The 17,585-nt window shown below is 34.7% G+C and overlaps 2 protein-coding genes across 10 annotated transcripts; one reads left to right on the top strand and one right to left on the bottom strand.

The window, feature by feature from the left end:
- LOC107623417 (calcium-dependent protein kinase 16) lies at positions 838-5,582 on the bottom strand. The gene is made up of 4 exons (XM_021114588.1): positions 4,964-5,582; positions 4,752-4,783; positions 2,374-2,435; positions 838-1,911 (listed from the first exon to the last, which is right to left on the bottom strand). The coding sequence occupies exons 1-4, from the start codon at positions 5,351-5,353 to the stop codon at positions 1,331-1,333; spliced, it is 1,065 nt and encodes a 354-aa protein (XP_020970247.1). The 5' UTR covers positions 5,354-5,582; the 3' UTR covers positions 838-1,330.
- LOC107624088 (myosin-1) lies at positions 12,454-17,263 on the top strand. Of its 9 annotated transcripts, none has more exons than XM_021113304.1 (11): positions 12,454-12,680; positions 13,292-13,402; positions 13,489-13,607; positions 13,741-13,842; positions 13,915-14,058; positions 14,138-14,288; positions 14,385-14,412; positions 14,530-14,677; positions 14,793-14,836; positions 15,399-15,488; positions 16,787-17,263. In XM_021113304.1, the coding sequence occupies exons 5-11, from the start codon at positions 13,918-13,920 to the stop codon at positions 16,803-16,805; spliced, it is 621 nt and encodes a 206-aa protein (XP_020968963.1). In that variant the 5' UTR covers positions 12,454-12,680; positions 13,292-13,402; positions 13,489-13,607; positions 13,741-13,842; positions 13,915-13,917; the 3' UTR covers positions 16,806-17,263. The 9 variants fall into 9 exon arrangements, with proteins under 9 accessions (XP_020968963.1, XP_020968960.1, XP_016182023.1 ...); XM_021113301.1 differs by adding an exon at positions 12,905-12,962 and having other exon boundaries at positions 13,292-13,607; XM_016326537.2 differs by adding an exon at positions 12,905-12,980 and having other exon boundaries at positions 13,292-13,607.

Raw genomic sequence — 17,585 nt, 5'->3', positions numbered from 1 at the left:
GTTTGGCCTCCTAAATAAAAAAAAAGACTAGCTGTGCGGCTGTGCCGAAACCTAAAAGAAGCCAAGCCATAAACTCATATCGAGTAGCCTGATGCACTTTCACACCTAAAGATGAATGTGCTTCTGGAAACAACTATACTGCATAGAATAATCATCATCTCGTAAATAATATAATTAAATTATTTAGATTGATATTTACAAGCAAAATATAGATAAAAATATAAAATATAAAATTAGTTATTTTTATTTATAATACTGTCAGATATATAATTTATTTTTGAATAAAGTATTATTTTAATTTTTAATATTTAGAATAATTGATGAATTTGACATGAATAATTAATGAATGAGTAACGTGAACATCAACAAAGTTTAATTAAGTCATACCTTCTTATCTCCGTGTATTAGAGAAACATAACCAAAATTTTTTTGTAACTCTTTTTCTTCTCCTCCTCTTTCTGATGCTCTAGAATTCAATGAAAAGTTTTTATATTAGTAATCGTTGATAGATCAGTTTTATTTACGAACTAAAATCAAACGTCTTATTGGCTTTTTAATATATTAATTATTTGTGTTAAATTTAACAGTAAAACAACATTAAACTTTAAAACTTTTTGAGACTAAAATAAGGTATTTGAAATGCTAAGGAATAAATTAAAATTTAGCCCAAACAAATAAGTTTTTAAATTCCCAATGAGTTTTTATTTACGTATGTGTGTACGGAAATATGTTCATTTGTTACAGAAAATAAGGATATTGGATTTCTTAACAAGTAAACCAAATAACTTAGAGATTAGTGTCTAATTTTCCCTCACAAATATATTGAAATTCTAGAAGTTAGAACATTCTTAGTAGATAGATATCATTGACTTTTTGAGAAAAGTTATCATTTGCAAGTATGCAATACTTCTTATAGTGATTTTGGGGATAAACCAAACCTCTATTTTTTTTTTGGACCTTTTTTTGTTTCCACCAGGTATTCATCAGGCTGGAAGCCTAATGACTAATCCCTCAGATATTACAGAAGTACAAAGTGAATAACCCTCTCAAATAAGTAAGCTCCATTCCCATCTTTCAGTGAGTATTAAACCCAAGAAAAATGGTTAAAAAAACACATATCCTCATCTATCTGTATTAACTTGCGTCGGCTTTTTTCAGACTTTTAATGTGTTCATTTACCTTCAACAATCTATACATGTGTGTAATTGTACCATACTGCAAACACTTAGGTCCAGCTTTATTTTTTGTACATAAACATGCACACACAAAGGCATATGGTTTTTATTGAGTGCTCCTAACATGAACCTCAAGACATGATAACCATAAGCATCTAAGCAACTCTCCTACACTGAGTCATCATGGTCATGAACTCGTCCATGTTGACCATGCCATCTCCATCAGTGTCCACCGCTTTCACCATCTTCTGGCAGTCTTGAAGGCTGCACCTTTCTCCCAGCCTCCTCAGCATCTCTTGAATTTCTTCTGCACTTATCTTCCCATCACCATTCTTGTCGAATGTCCGGAATGCGCTCTGTATATCAATCGTCCTAACCCCACCACCCATCTTCTGAGCCTCCATGAACTCCTTGAAGTTGATGTATCCATCTCCATCCAGATCGACCACCCGGAAAATATTTGGCACCTCTTGAACCGTGTTCTCCATGCCCAGAGATCTCAGGGTGGCCTTGTACTCCTGCTGAGAAATTTTCCCATCTCTGTTGGAATCAAATTTGTCAAACACCTGCTTCATCTCATCTACATTAGGCTGGAAAACAGCCTTCAAACCCGAGTTCTGTTTGTCCCTCGAGAACATCCGCGACGGCTTCCTCAGGTACTTCCTCTTTGAGAGGCTGTATTGGAAATCAAGAAAGCTTGTTGACATTTTTCTATTACAGTGGAATTGCTTGCTTTCTCAGCTGTGATATGGCATGTAATAGAGGAACATTGCCTTTTATACTAGGCAGAGAGAGAAAAAGTTGGTTAGACATCTCATCATGCCAATCTTTTACTATAGGTTATTCCTAAACAATATGCAGATGACCACGAAACTAAAGATGCCAAAAGGAGATGTAGGGGTCCAAAATATGAAAAGAATATGGCGTGTTAAAAGATAGGCACACAGTTTATGGAAAAGAATACATTCCCTCAAAAAGAACCAAGTGTGCTCTTGTTATATATTCCTTTACGGAGATTTTTCAATCTAACCAATGTTGATTTACATGAATATTTTGACCCATAGTTTAGAAGAATATTGCTCATCAAGATTGAATACAGTATAATTTCCGAAGGAGAAAAAACTAAAAGGTTAAAAAAAGCTGTGTCATCATGGGGGCTTTCCATTATCCTAATCCTCCATCACGTCGATGTCCTTGCGAGCTGTTATCTTCTGCACATATCCTGCAAAAGAAATACGTGGACGAGTGACACCAAGTTGACTAATCATAAAACCAGAAATTTGAGCAAAAGTGAAGAATACATAGCAGAAGGAATTTCAGAAAGTTGACACAAAGTTAGGCCACCCAAGATTTTTCCTTAATTTGAAACATCATACATGTCCATCAAAGGAAAATACAGCCAATAATAATGACATGAAAAAATATATATATTAAAGTCATCCTGAATCAGGACAAGTTCCTTGATCAGTACCATTGAATGTGTACCACTTGAGTCTTTCCTTCTCCCTATTACATCTTTTCCTTTCCCCCCTTTTTTTTTTTCTATAATTAATATGTATGTGTTTAAAAAAAAGCTCACAAAACCAAAGCCAAAAGCCACCAAATTCTAATACAATTTACACATAACACTATAATAGTGCTATGCAAAATAAAAATATGAAGCATCACATGATTCAACATAATATTGCATTTGAATACTCTAAAGTAGGTATGCTTGTAGAAGGAGAAGTCAGAAGCTAACTACTCTATCAAGAATTTCCATTGTGAGTGCATCCTATAAAAATCCAGGTCCAATTGCTCTTCTAAAGTGATGATTAAACAAGATGTCATTTAGGATGCTCCCTATTTCCTTATAGTTTGGATTTGGATCCTCAAAATGACATTGCTTGTAAAGTGAGAAACTGAGAATTTAAGAAGAGAAGTCTGCAACCATTAAGAAGGAAAGACTCTACGTGTTCACTTTACACATAAAAAGAAAACAGTCAAGTACACTTTTCACATATCCCACAAAATTTAGTCAACAAAAATTGTCATTGTGGCGGCGTGGGGACAAACTCTTATGTTACAAGTCTTAAAAAGTACAGATTTTATGAAACCATATTAAAATGACATGAATCATATTAATAGAACTACACAAATGCCATTCGCACTATCAATTAGCAGTTTACACACCACATAGAGATATCCAGCAAAAACTGCATGGAATGTAAGCGGAAATAATCTACTTTAGAAGCAGAATAATTTTGTCCCAACTCATCGATGAGTTAAATGAACAACTCACAGATCTTCTTTCATACAAATATTAGGAGGTTATTTGATCACAAATAGAGCAACTTACTAAAGACGTGACAGAGTTTTAAATCTGATATAAAGTTTAAACTAAACAAAAATGGCTTCTTGAGACCCACATTTCATGTGACATAACACATATGGATAGTATGCAGTATATTAAATCAAGGTGCTTTCAATTCCGAAGGAGAAATAGTGAAACTTTCTCTCCATGCTACATGTTGTAATTTAAAATGTTCACTAGAAAACAGTATTACATATCTAAGAGATAAACTTATATCATGTGAAAAATCTTCTTTTAAATTTAAATACTTCGATATTTTTTCCTCAAATTTTAGTAACCACTCTTCTACCACTTTTCTATACTGAAAAAGGTTAAGATGACACAAATCTAAATTTTAATACAGAAAGTTGTTGCACAAGTAACAATTAATGACCATTACAAATAGGAAAAATAAATCAAGCATCACGAGTCATGAATACACAAGGCACTCATAGAAACGGGCGCCTAAACCTAAGAATTCCATGTAACAAGAAAATGAACCTGTTCAAAACAAAACCTAACTAGCATTTGATTGAAGCCACTAAATAAATAGATAGCATACAGTAGATAAATTGTTGAAACTCGAAATCGAGTTCTGCAAAAACCCCCCTTCCCACTCTTTTCTCCCTTTGTTTTCCCTAAAGAAACTTAAGCAGCTTGAGAAGCTGTAGCAGAATAACAATGACTACAAGGTCTTTATCCAGAAAAGCACAATGTGGGCATTAGGTGGGTTTGGGATTGATTTAGATTTATCTAATATATTATTAAAAAATAAAAATTCCCTAACCAATGTTGATATGACCTGAAGAGTTTAATCACCCTCTTTGTGATATTATTTATGTTGCATTGACCTAGGCTATGTTTTGAAAGATGGAAAGTGGCAGCACAAAGTGGAATCCAATGGAATTAAGCTTCATTATTTGCATATTTTATAATATAGGATGGAATGATATACTGTTTGACAGAATTAATTTGGGTGAAATGACTGGAATGGGATTGAACTTGGATTTGGGAACTGGAAGTAAATAACTACCAAAAAAGGTTCCCATCCCACAACGCAATGGAAGCTTGAAGCAACTCCACGTTTCATTCCACTCAAAATGATTCCATGACATTCAATATAGTAAAAACCTACCTAAAATTATAAATCTCAGCCCTCTCAAACATTCCCTCATACAACTACTAGTCACAAAATGGAAACATTAAGAAGGTATGGAGATGGCAATGTTGAACAATAGCATTACCAATTCCCATGCAAGGAATGCTCTTTACAATCCTAAACACAACAAGAACAATCATAATAAAATCAAATCAATATCCGATTTTGAGCGACAAAGAATGAATTAAGAAACTGAATTCTTTAGTGCAGTTAGGTAAAATTACTCGAAATGAAGTCGAATTTACCCTAAATTACAGCTAAAAAACACAGAATTTCGAGAATGAAGAAGAAGACGACCTCAAGATTGGGATCGCATTGAAGGCGCTTATCGATTTCATCGGGGGAAACAGGGGAGGAATCAGGGTAAGTCATGGGAAGAGGGAGAGGGTCAGTGTTGTCCCACAAATAACTCTCTCTATTCCGAGACCACTTCTTTTCCTTCGCCTTCAGTTTCATCTTCCCCTCGTTCCCGCCACCGCGCCTCGCTGCTGCTCCGCCAGTGACTTCGTCGGAGGCTCCTCCTCCGCCAGCTGCTCCTAGACCGCCGGCAACGGCGGCGGCGGAAGCGAGGGAGTGAAAGAAGCGAGGAAAGGAGAGGTCTCCGGCGGAGGCGCGAGCTCGGAAGATGGATGTAGGGTTTGAAGAAGGTAAGAAGAGAGAGGTTGCGTTGCTGTTGGTGGAGAACATTCGAAGGAGTAGCAGAAAGTCAAAGTCAAAGAGACGAGGAGGGGGTTGTTGAGAGCATTTGAATTCTGGTAATGAGGAAGTGATTGAAGAAGTATAAGATATATTGAACGGAGCCAATGGGTTTACCGAATCTACTTCTTCTACCGTTCTACTAGACTACTAAGAGTACAAGGTTGCTTCAAAATATTGGAGGAGCCACGTGTGAAATTTTACCCATCGGATGCTATCATGCTGTGCACTATGATTCACACATTTTATTTTGGTGACTGAAAATCAACAAGACAACAACATAACAAGAAGAAAGAAAAAACAAAAAATAAGGAACGGCTTAAAAAGCAAACCGTTCTATTAAATATTACTCTCAAATTCTTTTTAAGATAATGAGAATTTCAATGAATTTTCATTGTTATTTTTGTCACGATGTCTCACTTTATTTGCATTTCTCAAAATTAATTCGAAATCAACACGTCATTTTCAAGACATGATGTCTTAGATTTTCAGCACTAAAAGATCAACAAAATTAGAATTATCCTAAAAATTATTGACAAAAATAAAGACATCCACACAATGTGTTTCACAAATAACATTTATTTGCCCTAAGTCCCATGCTAGAAGATATCATCTCCAAATAGCAAATAACTCTCCTTATAAAATATTACTATTCTCAACGTTCCCAAACAGCCTCGTTGCCAACTTCCATTTCAATCTCTGCTAACACAAGCAAAACCAACATGATCACCACTACCAAGATAACTTGCATCACAATTAATCTTAAAAGTACACACTGAGGGAGGAATTCATGAGCCATTAATAGTAGAGGGGATAGAAGCTCGTTGCAACTCAAAAACATTCCAAAGTTTCTTTTCCAAGGAAAATACCATACTAGTCACCTTATTCAGATGCCAAGACTCGTGTGGATGAAAGATCTCATTATTCCTGGAATGCCAAATCAATCATAGACTAGAAGAGAATCTAAAATGGCACTCTTTGCTATGAAGCAAGAACCAGTTCATCTAATCCAGAGGTTGATCAGAAATCTCCAAAGCCTGCCAAACTAGCTGAACTTTCAGACACTCCCGAATACAATGAACAACCAATTCCTGACCAAAAAAACATCATGGACAACTGTCCGATGGTGAGACTCTTGAAATGAAAAGCAACAATGGGCAGAGCCTCCCTAAGATCAAGCCAGGCCAAGAATTTATGCTTCTCTGGAACACGCTGACGCCAAAGCCAAAGCCAATTCCTCTAGTCTTTCCAACCAAACTTCATCTTACTGAACCACAAGTAATCACTACGAGAGTCACAAACCTTTGACGTCACACCAGACCAAAATTATCCTACCACTGAACCTGCTTGTACATCCGGATGATAGGAAAGAATGTTGGCTTTCAAAAACTAGTTTAGAGGAGAATAGATATTCTGATGGTGCCACAATCCAGAAAACCAAAGATTCAAGATCTGGAGATTCGAATTAGAGATATGAATATAATCCTTCTCATGACAAAGCTGCACCTCTTTTTTCTAATTAGAAAACCAAAAGTTCTGGTTTAGATTCTCAATGCACCAAACAAAGCCATCCTTCAAGAGATCCCAAGTTTAACATATACTCTTCCAAACATAAGAGCCCATCTCTCGAGACCGACTCAAATACTCTCCGGGGAGAGGAACGATATTTTTTTGCTAACAATTGAACCCATAACTTGTTTGGATATAAAAAATTGCCAAACTAGCTTCTCAAGAAGAGCAACAATTGCACAAAATGGATCTTGAGTCTCCAAACCACCAAACTTCTTAGGGGTGACCAACACCTTCCATCTAACCAGATTCATGCCTTTACCATCAACTTGACCTTTCCAGAGAAAGTTTCGCATTATAGATTCTATCTTATTGTTTCCTTTAGGGAAGAAAGATACTTGCATGCGGTAAGAAGGAATCGCAGCCACTACTGAATTGATCAAACATAATTTTCCCACCTTGTTAAGCAATTTCCCTTTCCAGCTGGCCAGCCTCCCCGAATCTTGTCCAGAACATCATTGAATGCTGCTTGCATCACCCGAGAGTGACTAAGGGTAAAAAAACAAACAAATAAAAAACAATACATTTGCCATTTTGAATAAATATTGCACTATTTTTGTTTTTGGGTAGTATCTCGCAATTTCGTAATATTGGTTGACTATAGCTACAAAATTGACCAAGAAAATAAAATTTTGTACTTGGTACCTGTTAAATAGAAACATTTAGGATGTGTTTGGTTTGTATTTTTATTTTCTATTTTTATTTTCAATGTTTTCTATTTTTTGGATTTTGTGTAGGAAAAAGTGAAATAGGAGGTGAAAATAGAAAACAGGATTTTATTATTTACACTTTTTTCTTCACAAAATCTAGAAAACAGAAAATACTAAAAGTAAAAACAGAAAATAAAAATATAAATCAAACACATCTTGATTTTCATACCATGCAAAATAGGTGTAGAGAATGTTTTCCTTGATGCTGTTCCAAACAAAAATAATTGCTCATTATATCGATTAAACATGCGTATCTCGTAAGCTCGTGACCTCCACAAAAAGTACAAACATTTGACGTCATTGTGGGGATCCTATATACTTGATACAATGACTGACCATAAGATACAATTAGTCATCAATTTGAACACTCTTCACAAGGAGACACTCTATGGAGATAGACATGAGACTAATCCCAATACTGTTGAGGAACAACAACAAATTCTCCCAGGATTTGAATGCCAACAAGTTGAAATTTCTAGACGATGACATTTTGCGGGATTGGGAGAAAATTATGGCCATGCGATGTAAGAAATGTGTAGCTAAGTGCAAGAACTAGAATGTCAACCGGAAGAACGCTCAATGTCACGATAATCTTGGTCCCAAGTCTTACAACAAGGACCGGCGTGATAGTCATGATAGGAGGACCCCCTGTAACATCCTAAGTTTTTAAAAATTAAATAGTTAAGTTATTTATAAATTATTATATTTGTTGAGATTTTATTTTTAAGAAATTTATTTTACTAAAAGTAATTAAATAGAATTTTATGATTATTAAAGTTTAACTTAATTAATATATCCAACTTTCATAATTATCCGTTTAACATATTTATAACTTGAATCACTAACTTGGCAGTCTTATAATGCGACACTCAACCCCCCATGTGTCACCTAACCAATAATTCTTAATCATCAAAACAGCAATGCAAATGTTCATTTGGGTGAGAAAAAGAAAAGAGAACCGAGAGAGAGAGAAAGGAAGAAACCGTGAAACCCCCAAATTTTTCGAGTTCGGTTTCTTGAAATCCGTAACTCCAATAAAAAAATCTAATCCGATAAAAGTGTTTATATCTTCCTCCTCTACATGTTGGCGTGACTTTATTCGATAGAAGTTGACGGTGACGTAGCTCCCCTTCCCCTTGAGTTTGGCCAATTGGAGTTCTAGGAGGCACAAATGATTTTTGACGTTTTCTTCTTCAGTAGCTCGGTCAAAAAGCTTCTTTGGAGTTTTTGTTGTTTTGATTTCATACAGAGGTAGAGTTTTGGTAAAATCTCACCGATTAAATTTATGTTGGATAAGTGAATGGTTGTTGTGATTGATTATTGATGGAGTTTGATTGACTTTATATTTAATTTTGTTGATATATTGTTGTATGTGATTAAGCTTGTGGTTCGGTCATTTTGGTGCTGTGATGGGGGAGAATCGTCGGTTCAGAATTCCTTCTCAATAAAAGAATCTCTTCGTTGCAAGTATAGTTCCAAACTAACAATTGACCCACATCAGAATTTAATTTATTTGTCACAATGCAAACTAATAATAACCGAGAGTATTTAAACATCGGGTCGTCTCTCAAAGGAATTGCAATGAGGTATGCATATCATCGGTTATGAGATTCACAGGGGTAGTTTGCGGATAAGAAGACAATAATTTAAATGGCAATAAAATAAAGAAAACAACTAAAGATAACAATTACTAAAGAGGCATTCATGGCAAGGATTGAGAATCAAAGTTTTCTATCCTAGTCATTAATCATAACACAATAATTACCAAGGGTTAAGCCTATTATGTTATCTCCATAACGGGAGAAGATCAATTAGGCCTAGTTAACCCCAATCCATAAGTAGTATCAATGGAAACAAGATTATCATCAGTCCAAGTTGGGTATTAATGACTCAAGATTACCTAATTTCTCTTTCCAAGTCAAGAATGCTCAAAAATCTACTCCAAGACTAAGTCGAGCATTTATCAAACACTTAGTGTGCATAAAAAGAAAAGAATATTGAATTGCAATAATAATAATAGAATCTAAGGTTACCAAATGTAAGATAACAATAATAACAACTAAATTAAACACCAATAAACATAAAAACATCAAATCGCATTAAATAAAATTAAAAGTAACAAAGGTTCAAGAAACTAAAAGTGACACAAATGAGAAATTAACAAGATGAACTAAGAGAATCAAAGCAATTAAACAAGGAAAAGCAATTGAAACTAGATCAAAGTAAGAATTAAAACCTAAATCTAAGAGAAATTAACCTAAATCTACCCTAATTCTAGGGAAAAGAGGAAGCTTCTCTCTCTATAAAATAATCTAAAGCATGATAACTAAGCTACTCTAATTTCTCTCCCATTGTTCCCTCTTAAATTTGGCCTCAAATACTTCAGAAATGAGTTGGATTTGGGCTTGAAGAGGTCCAGAAATTGCTAGCCACATTTTCTTTAAGTGAGTCACGTGCTTCGTGTCATGCGTATGCGCGAGGTCACGTGTACGTGCCACATGGCGAAATTTCAGGTCACGCGTATGCAAAAGGTCACATGTACACGCAATCGGCAGATTTCCAAAACTTCATTTCTTCATGAATTCTCCTGTTTTACATGCTTTTTCTTCATTTCTTCAATCCAATCTTTGCCCTCTAAGCCTGAAATCACTTAACAAACACATCAAGGCATTGAATGAAATTAAAGTGAATTAAATTTAGTAAATTAAGAGTCTAAAAAGCATGTTTTCAATCTTAACTGCAATTCCAAAGAAATTCATAAAATCATACTATTTCATTGAATAAATGTGAGATAAGTTGATAAAATCCACCAAATTCAACACAAGATAAACCCTAAAAATTGGGTTTATCAACCTCCCCACACTTAAACAATAGCATGTCCTCATGCTAACTCAAGAAAGATATAAGAAAGGGGTATCAACATTTATTCTATGCAAACTATCTATGTGCACTCCATCTATATGCATGCAACTATATTATCTAATACTATCTAACTACTTATATGTATCTACTTGGTCAAACTAATTCGAATTCTAAGAAAGCATGTATAAACATAAGGGTTTAAGCAATCACAATCAAGTCAAATCCACAAATGAATTGAGTCACAAAAAAATTTTATAAACTTGGAAGATAAGAGATAATCACAGGTGGAAATATAAAATTGAGCAATCAAACTCCTCAACAGATGTGTATACTCTCTAATCGCTCAAGTGTATAGGGTTGATTCACTCAATTCTCCTCTAATCATGCTTTCTAAGATTTGTGTTTCATCTAACAATCAATAATTATTTAATTCATGCATACAAATATCATGAGAACTTTTCAAAGGTTGTAATGGGACTAGAGTAAAGGTAAGGATGCATATGGTCAAGTGAGCTTGAAATTTGAATCTTTGATTAAGTTAAACTCTCACCTAACACATATAACCTATATAATTCATATGCAAACCTAACTACCTAATCTTGACCTTTTCATACATTCATGAATTTTTTTCTTTTTAATCACAATCCATATGCATTATTATTATTACTTTTCTATAGGCATTTTGTCCCCTTTTTATTGCTTTCTTTTTTTCCTTTTTTTTTCTTTTTATATTATTTTTTTCATTCATTTTTTTTCAATAACATAATATATACAAAAAGATTAATGCATATGGTTCAACATTCAATGCATGAGTATGTACCCAACTTCTAAGATTTTTAATGAAAACTCAAAAATACACTTTTATCTCAACCAATATTCACAAATTTTTCACACCTAAATGATACACACTTTCACAAGCCTAAGCTAATCAAAGATCCAAATTAAGGACATTTATTATTTTTTACTTAGGGGTAGTGATGTGCTAAAATAAAGAACAAAAGGGATTAAACAGGCTTAAAATTGGTTAAAAAAGGGTAAGGACATTTGGGTAAGTAAGCTCAAATGAAGTATAAATGCATTCATACACAAAATAATGGATATAAAGAATAAAAAAAATCAAAGATTACAATTATAGATAGAGAATAACACACGAGAAGCACTACAAGAAAAAAAGCCTGTTAGCACACTTTCGCGAGGGTGGCCATTGATTTGTGATTTGGCCACACTTTTTTTTGTCACGCTTAAAAAGCGTGGCTATAGAGGGAAATCGGCACGCTTTTACGAGGGTGCCCACTTATTTGAAATTTGGCCACGCTTTTTTACTGCCACGCTTGAAAAGCATGGCGATAGAAGAAAATCGGCACGCTTTTACGAGGGTGGCCACTGATTAAAAATTTGGCCACCTTTTTTTTGTCACGCTTAAAAAGCATGGCCATAGAGGGAAATCAGCACGCTTGAAAAGCGTGGCTATACCATGTTTATTTTGGCACGGTAAAATAACGTGCCGATAGAGTTCCCTCCCCTAAAATTTAGTTTCCTACCAATTTTTCCCACACTTAACCTTTTTTTTACTAAGTTATCAAATTTTACCCTAAAAATGATAACAATAACACACACTAACTTAACATTGTTATCAAATTCACTTTTAACTAAAAATGATAACAACAACACATACACTACAAAAAATAATGAAACCCTAAAAATTAACTTTTAAACCCTAAAAGCTAAGGCGTCGTCAGCTTCATCTTCTCGAAAGCTCTTCTCGAACCCAGCCTTGGCTTCGTTCATCCATCTTCAGCGTTCCCAGCCTTGGCGTCGTTCATCCATCCTCAGCGTTTAGCTTCATCTTCTCGAACCTAGCCTTCGTCGTTCATCCATCTCTATCGTCATCTTCTCGAACCCAGCCTTCATCAAACCCAGAAAACCCCAACCTCCATCACGCCGCCATCTATCTCACTGTCGCCACCCTTCGCGCTCAAGATTGCAACCAGGTTCGTCGTTGTGTTAGCCAGCTCGCCATTCTTCTTGCTGTCCTTCTCGCCGTTCTGGTCGTCGTGCTGCTTGCCTCTCTCTGTCGCGGTTCTACTCGCCTCTCTCTGTCACGATTCTGCTCGCCTCTCTCTGTTGCGGTTCTACTCGCTTCTCTGTCATGGTTCTGCTTGTCGTGCTGCTCGAAGGTTAGTGCTCAGTTGTGCTCCATCTTCATTTTTTTTAAAATGCTCCATTTAGAAATCAATCAAGAAAATTGGATGATTAACGGAATGTTTTCTACTGTTAACTTTTTATTGAATTGATTAGTGATTTCTTGCTTTTTATTGAATGATTTCTGCTGTTTTTATGCTGTTTTTTTATTCTTATTTTATGCTCTCTTTATTCATGAATCGGCGGATGGATCTGGAAGGAAACGATCGGTGGCATCTCCGTCGAGCTCGGAGCCGGATGCATCGCTGGCGACAGCCGTAAAGATTCGATTCCTGGTTTAGGGTTTTAACTTGATTTTTTATTTTCTTTATTTACCTAAACTTCTAATTATTTGATTTTTTCCTCATTTTGCTAAGCTTAATTATTTAATTTTTTGTTATGATTTTTTATTTATTTGTTCTGATTTTTTTCAGAGGATTTGTTTTTGTTTTGATTGTTTTTAGGATTTGCGGTTATGATTATTTCTTGTTGGTTCTGATTATTTGTTTTGATAATTTCTTGTTGGATCGTTTTATGCTTTTGCATTTTCTATCTTGTTAATAATCTTGTGTTGTCATCTCAAGTTGTGCTTTATTGTTCGTTTCAGGGTATTCTGGCTGATATATTGAAATCTCTTCGTGACAACAAGAAGCACATGAGAGAATGTGCACTCAATACTTTGGATTTGTGGCTTGCTGCTGTTCATCTTGATAAAATGGTCTGTTTCAATTGCTGTTGAAACTGATACTCCTGCTACTGCTGCTACTGCTCCTTCTGATGCATCTGCTCCTGTTTCTTCTGAAGTTTCTACTTATGTTTCTGCTGTTGCTTCTACTGCTGATTCTGCTGTACCTTCTGTGGTTTCTTCTCCAACAGGAGAAGTGGATTTGGAGGATGATAATATTGCTTATTTCATCAGAAAGGTATGTATTTTGATGAACTCTTTTTAAGTTATCTATTAGCACTGACCTTTGGCATAGATTGAGAGTTGGTAATTTGTTAGTAGCATGTGTTTGTACATTAAACTTCCGTTTCTAATTTTTGTTGTTGCTACAGAAACTTCAAGTTTGGTGTAGGCAACAAAAAGGGAACTAGGAACTAGGAAAGATACAGTCAACTTCAGAAGAGGAAGCATGCGTTTCGATTTCAAATGGAAATGTAAAATTCTAAGCATTTTTGTCATTTTGGAATAAAGTTTTCAAGGTAACATGTTTGTGGTTGTTACTGCAGGTTATGAAAGTGTCCAGATTAGCACTTCTACCGGCTAATCCCGACATTTTAGAGGGTGTGGATGATCTTATACAGCTTAGTTACTTAAATGAACCCTCAGTTCTTTACAATCTTAAGAGTCGTTACACTCAAGATTTGATTTACGTACGTGTGCTCTTCTAGGTTGTATTTCTGCTTGGCTGTTCATCTATGTTCCCTCATATGGTATTTGTTCTGTATGCAGAGCAAGGCAGGGCCAGTTTTAATTGCACTCAATCCCTTCAAAGATGTCCAGATTTATAGAAGTGAATACGTAGAAGCTTATAAACAGAGATGTAATGATAATCCTCATGTTTATGCTGTGGCAGATGCAGCTTATAACGAGATGATAAGAGGCGAGTGGGATTCTCTGTTTCTTTGGAATCTCTATTAAGCTGTAGTTTTACTATATATTCACAGAAAGATTTCTGTTCAAATTTTACACATTGCAGATGAAGTAAATCAATCCATTATCATAAGGTCAGCACTCAATACATTCCTCTTCATATATGTTGCTGAACTCTACGGCATTGAATTGCTGAAGAAGTAATAGATACGTACTTGTTAATAATCACATTTTTACAAATCTGTTGATAGTGGTGAGATGCATCAGAAGAAACAGGAGCAGATGCATCAGAAGGAGCAGGGGCAGCAACAGCAGGAGTATCAGTTTCAACAACAACATCAAAGTTTGGAACCTGAACCAGTGATGATAATTTTAGGTTTCATAATTTTAGCTATCAAGGTATCATAATTTTTTTTTAGGTTTCATTTGTATGTTAACTCAGTGCTGTGAATTTTGATGAGCTTTCTTTTCATTCCAACTTCTTCTTTTTAATCGCCCTCCCACAATTTTGTAGGCTGGTAACCTTCAATTTCCAAGTCAAGCACTTTCGCTGTCCCAGTGAGTTCCCCACTTCATTTGCCTCAAAATTTTCTATTTGCCATGCTTTCTGCAGCTGAATTTGACAAAACCCACTTCAAAGTTTGGTTTTTGCAATCTTGCAATTGATGTTCATATATAGTATTAGCATTTGCCTAGCGCTTTGGCTGTTAATTTTGCCTTGTGCTTTAAACTAAAGTTCCTGATATGGTAAAGCTACAAACTTTTTACTGTGTTCTTGTAAAATATACTAGTTATTGGAGCATGAGAAAATGACATTTCAAATTTCTTGTCACTTGTGTTGATTCACTCAGCATGAACTAGCTCTGTTGTTTATACTACTAAATATAGATATGTTGATTAGTAGAAATGATTTATCCTGAGTTATCATCTTAAATGCTCTTCTAATTACTAAATGAAGGAAGAATTTAGTTATTTCTTCTTTTCAAGATTGTAAGACATGGATTGTATCCTCTCTTAATCTAACATTTAGATAGATTTTTAGGATGCTGTATGGTATAAAATTGGCTTTTCTAGGAAGCTACAAATTTCTCAGGATGCTTTTGAATTTTATTTGCTATAGGAAACTTCAAAGTATCCTACTAAACGAAACATCAATGGAAGTACTTCTAGGACCTTGCAATGTTGCTCATGTTACACAGAAATATCTGAGGTAGCAGCAGCAGCTACTACTATTTTAATAATTCATGATTTTCTAACATAGAATTGTAATTTTTTAAAATGTTTATTTTGGAAGTTGAATTTATTTTTTCTTAAATGTTTTATTCATGTTTTATCATGTAAAAAATTTATATAAATCAATGGAAGATTGATTTTTTAGTATTTTATTTTATTTGAAAGATTAACTTATCAGTATTTCTGTTTTTTTTTCTTTTTTTTATTTGAAAAAGGATTAGGCCACGCTATTGAAGTGTAACGACAAGTTTTTAATTTTTGGCTTGCTTTAAAAGCGTGGCTGTATATCCATTTTTCGGCACACTTTAAAAGCGTGGCTGTACATCTATCTTTTGGCACGCTTTAAATGCGTGGCTACAGGGTTATACATACAACCACATTTTTAAGCGTGCCAATAGATAAAAGCATGGCAAAAAGTAAAGTGTACCAATAGATAAAGAAAAGCGTGGCGATAGATCAACCGGCACGCTAACGGATGTGACCCTTTCAAAAGCGTGTCGATAGCTCAAAAAGCTTGGCGGAAAGCTGTCGGCACCCTTTTTAGCACTTTTCGGCATGCTTTAAAAGCGTGGCAGAAAGCTTATTTTCTTGTAGTGAAGGTAAATAGTGGTTATATGATGTAACCACACAATTAGGCTTAAAACTCAAAAGCTTATGTATTCTTAGCTCAAAAACATATTCCAAAATATATAATTCAAGCAAGTTTCAACGAAAAAAAATCAACTCAAATTAATTTTTTGGAATGCTCTATAGATAAATTTCTTGGAAAATTTCATTATTTTGACTAAGCTTATTATATATATGCAAACCAAGAAAATGCAACTGAAAATTCTAAAAGACCTAGTAATAAAATAAAAATAAATGAAATGTGAAAGTGTTTAGATTAGAAATTTTCACCCAAAAATTGGCCGATTGGTCAGACGACCTCCCCACACTTAAAAGTTTGTACTATCCTCAGTGCATTCGAAGACGAGAAAGGGGGTACGACGACTACATGGATTGCCACCTTCAGCTGGTGGGTCATTCGGCTGTTGCGTGTTCTTTCTTTCACTTCCCTTGTTGCTTGATGAATCCATATTTGACGATAAATTTTGGATTGAATTGAGTGGATTTCATTATATAAACCCACATTTATTCATCTAAATAGCATACTTTTGTGTTTTCTCTCTAAATTATGTCTAATTGTGAAAACATGCTATTTTGCACTTAATTTAATCAATTTTATTCCACTTTCATTCCATTCGATGCCTTGATATTTTTGATGAATGATTTCAGGTGTAATTGGTTTGAATGACTTGATAAGAGTGGAAGAGAAGCATGCAATTAGGAGAAAACATGAAGAAAACAAAGGAGAAACACACAGCCAAGTGTGCATACGCACAACATCCTGTGCGTACGCACAAGTCCTTGTGCGTGACTTCATTAAAAAGTCACGTGGCTCACATTTTGGGAAGATTTTGGCCCATTTCTAAAGGCCTTAGAGCATATAAGGAGGGCTAGCAACACACCATAGATACCATACAATAAACAACACTTAGGCATATTTTTAGGTAGTTTAGGGTAGTTTAGCTTAGTTTTTCTCCTTCAATTTTCCTTAGGGTTTAGTTAGGATTTATGCTACAAGTTTGTATTTTCCAATTTTAATCTTGGATTCTAGCTATTTCCATTGTAAGTATTTCTTAATTTTTCTTTTTATTATACTACTTGTTCTACACTTTCTTATAGTTTTAATTCACTTTATCATTACATATATACTTTTGGAATTTTGAGTTCTAGTTAATGAATTTGATGTTTAGTGGTTATTACATGTTATTTGAGTTGTCATTGTTGATTTTGTTTATTGGTTGTTCATAGTTTTAAGTATTTTTCCAATTTCCCCATATTTTATGATGCCTACCATGTGTTTGATGAAATGTCAATTTTAAATATGGAGCAGATTTTCATTCCTTGACTTAGGGAAACGAGTATATGGAATGCTAGAGTCATAATGTCCAACATTTAGTGATAATTCTTGGGTTGTTAGTTGTTCTTGTTTCCACTAACGCTAGTTTTTTACTAAGGTAATTAGTAAGTT

This window comes from Arachis ipaensis, chromosome B10 (genome assembly GCF_000816755.2).
Source record: "Arachis ipaensis cultivar K30076 chromosome B10, Araip1.1, whole genome shotgun sequence".
Taxonomy (NCBI): domain Eukaryota; kingdom Viridiplantae; phylum Streptophyta; class Magnoliopsida; order Fabales; family Fabaceae; genus Arachis; species Arachis ipaensis.
The sequence above is the reverse complement of the archived record's forward strand: the minus strand, read 5'-3'. Positions and strand labels throughout refer to the sequence as shown.

What these genes read in the sequence shown, in the direction of transcription:
- LOC107624088 (XM_021113304.1), top strand. Translation starts at nt 13,918, where the DNA reads ATGAAAGTGTCCAGATTAGCACTTCTACCGGCTAATCCCGACATTTTA. An exon ending in TTATAACGAGATGATAAGAG is followed by an intron (nt 14,289 to 14,384) that starts GCGAGTGGGATT and finishes TACACATTGCAG; the next exon opens with ATGAAGTAAATCAATCCATT. An exon ending in CAAGCACTTTCGCTGTCCCA is followed by an intron (nt 14,837 to 15,398) that starts GTGAGTTCCCCA and finishes TATTTGCTATAG; the next exon opens with GAAACTTCAAAGTATCCTAC.
- LOC107623417 (XM_021114588.1), bottom strand. Translation starts at nt 5,353, where the DNA reads ATGTTCTCCACCAACAGCAACGCAACCTCTCTCTTCTTACCTTCTTCA. An exon ending in AATGCGATCCCAATCTTGAG is followed by an intron (nt 4,784 to 4,963) that starts GTCGTCTTCTTC and finishes TGTTGTGTTTAG; the next exon opens with GATTGTAAAGAGCATTCCTT. An exon ending in TGTGCAGAAGATAACAGCTC is followed by an intron (nt 1,912 to 2,373) that starts GCAAGGACATCG and finishes ATCACAGCTGAG; the next exon opens with AAAGCAAGCAATTCCACTGT.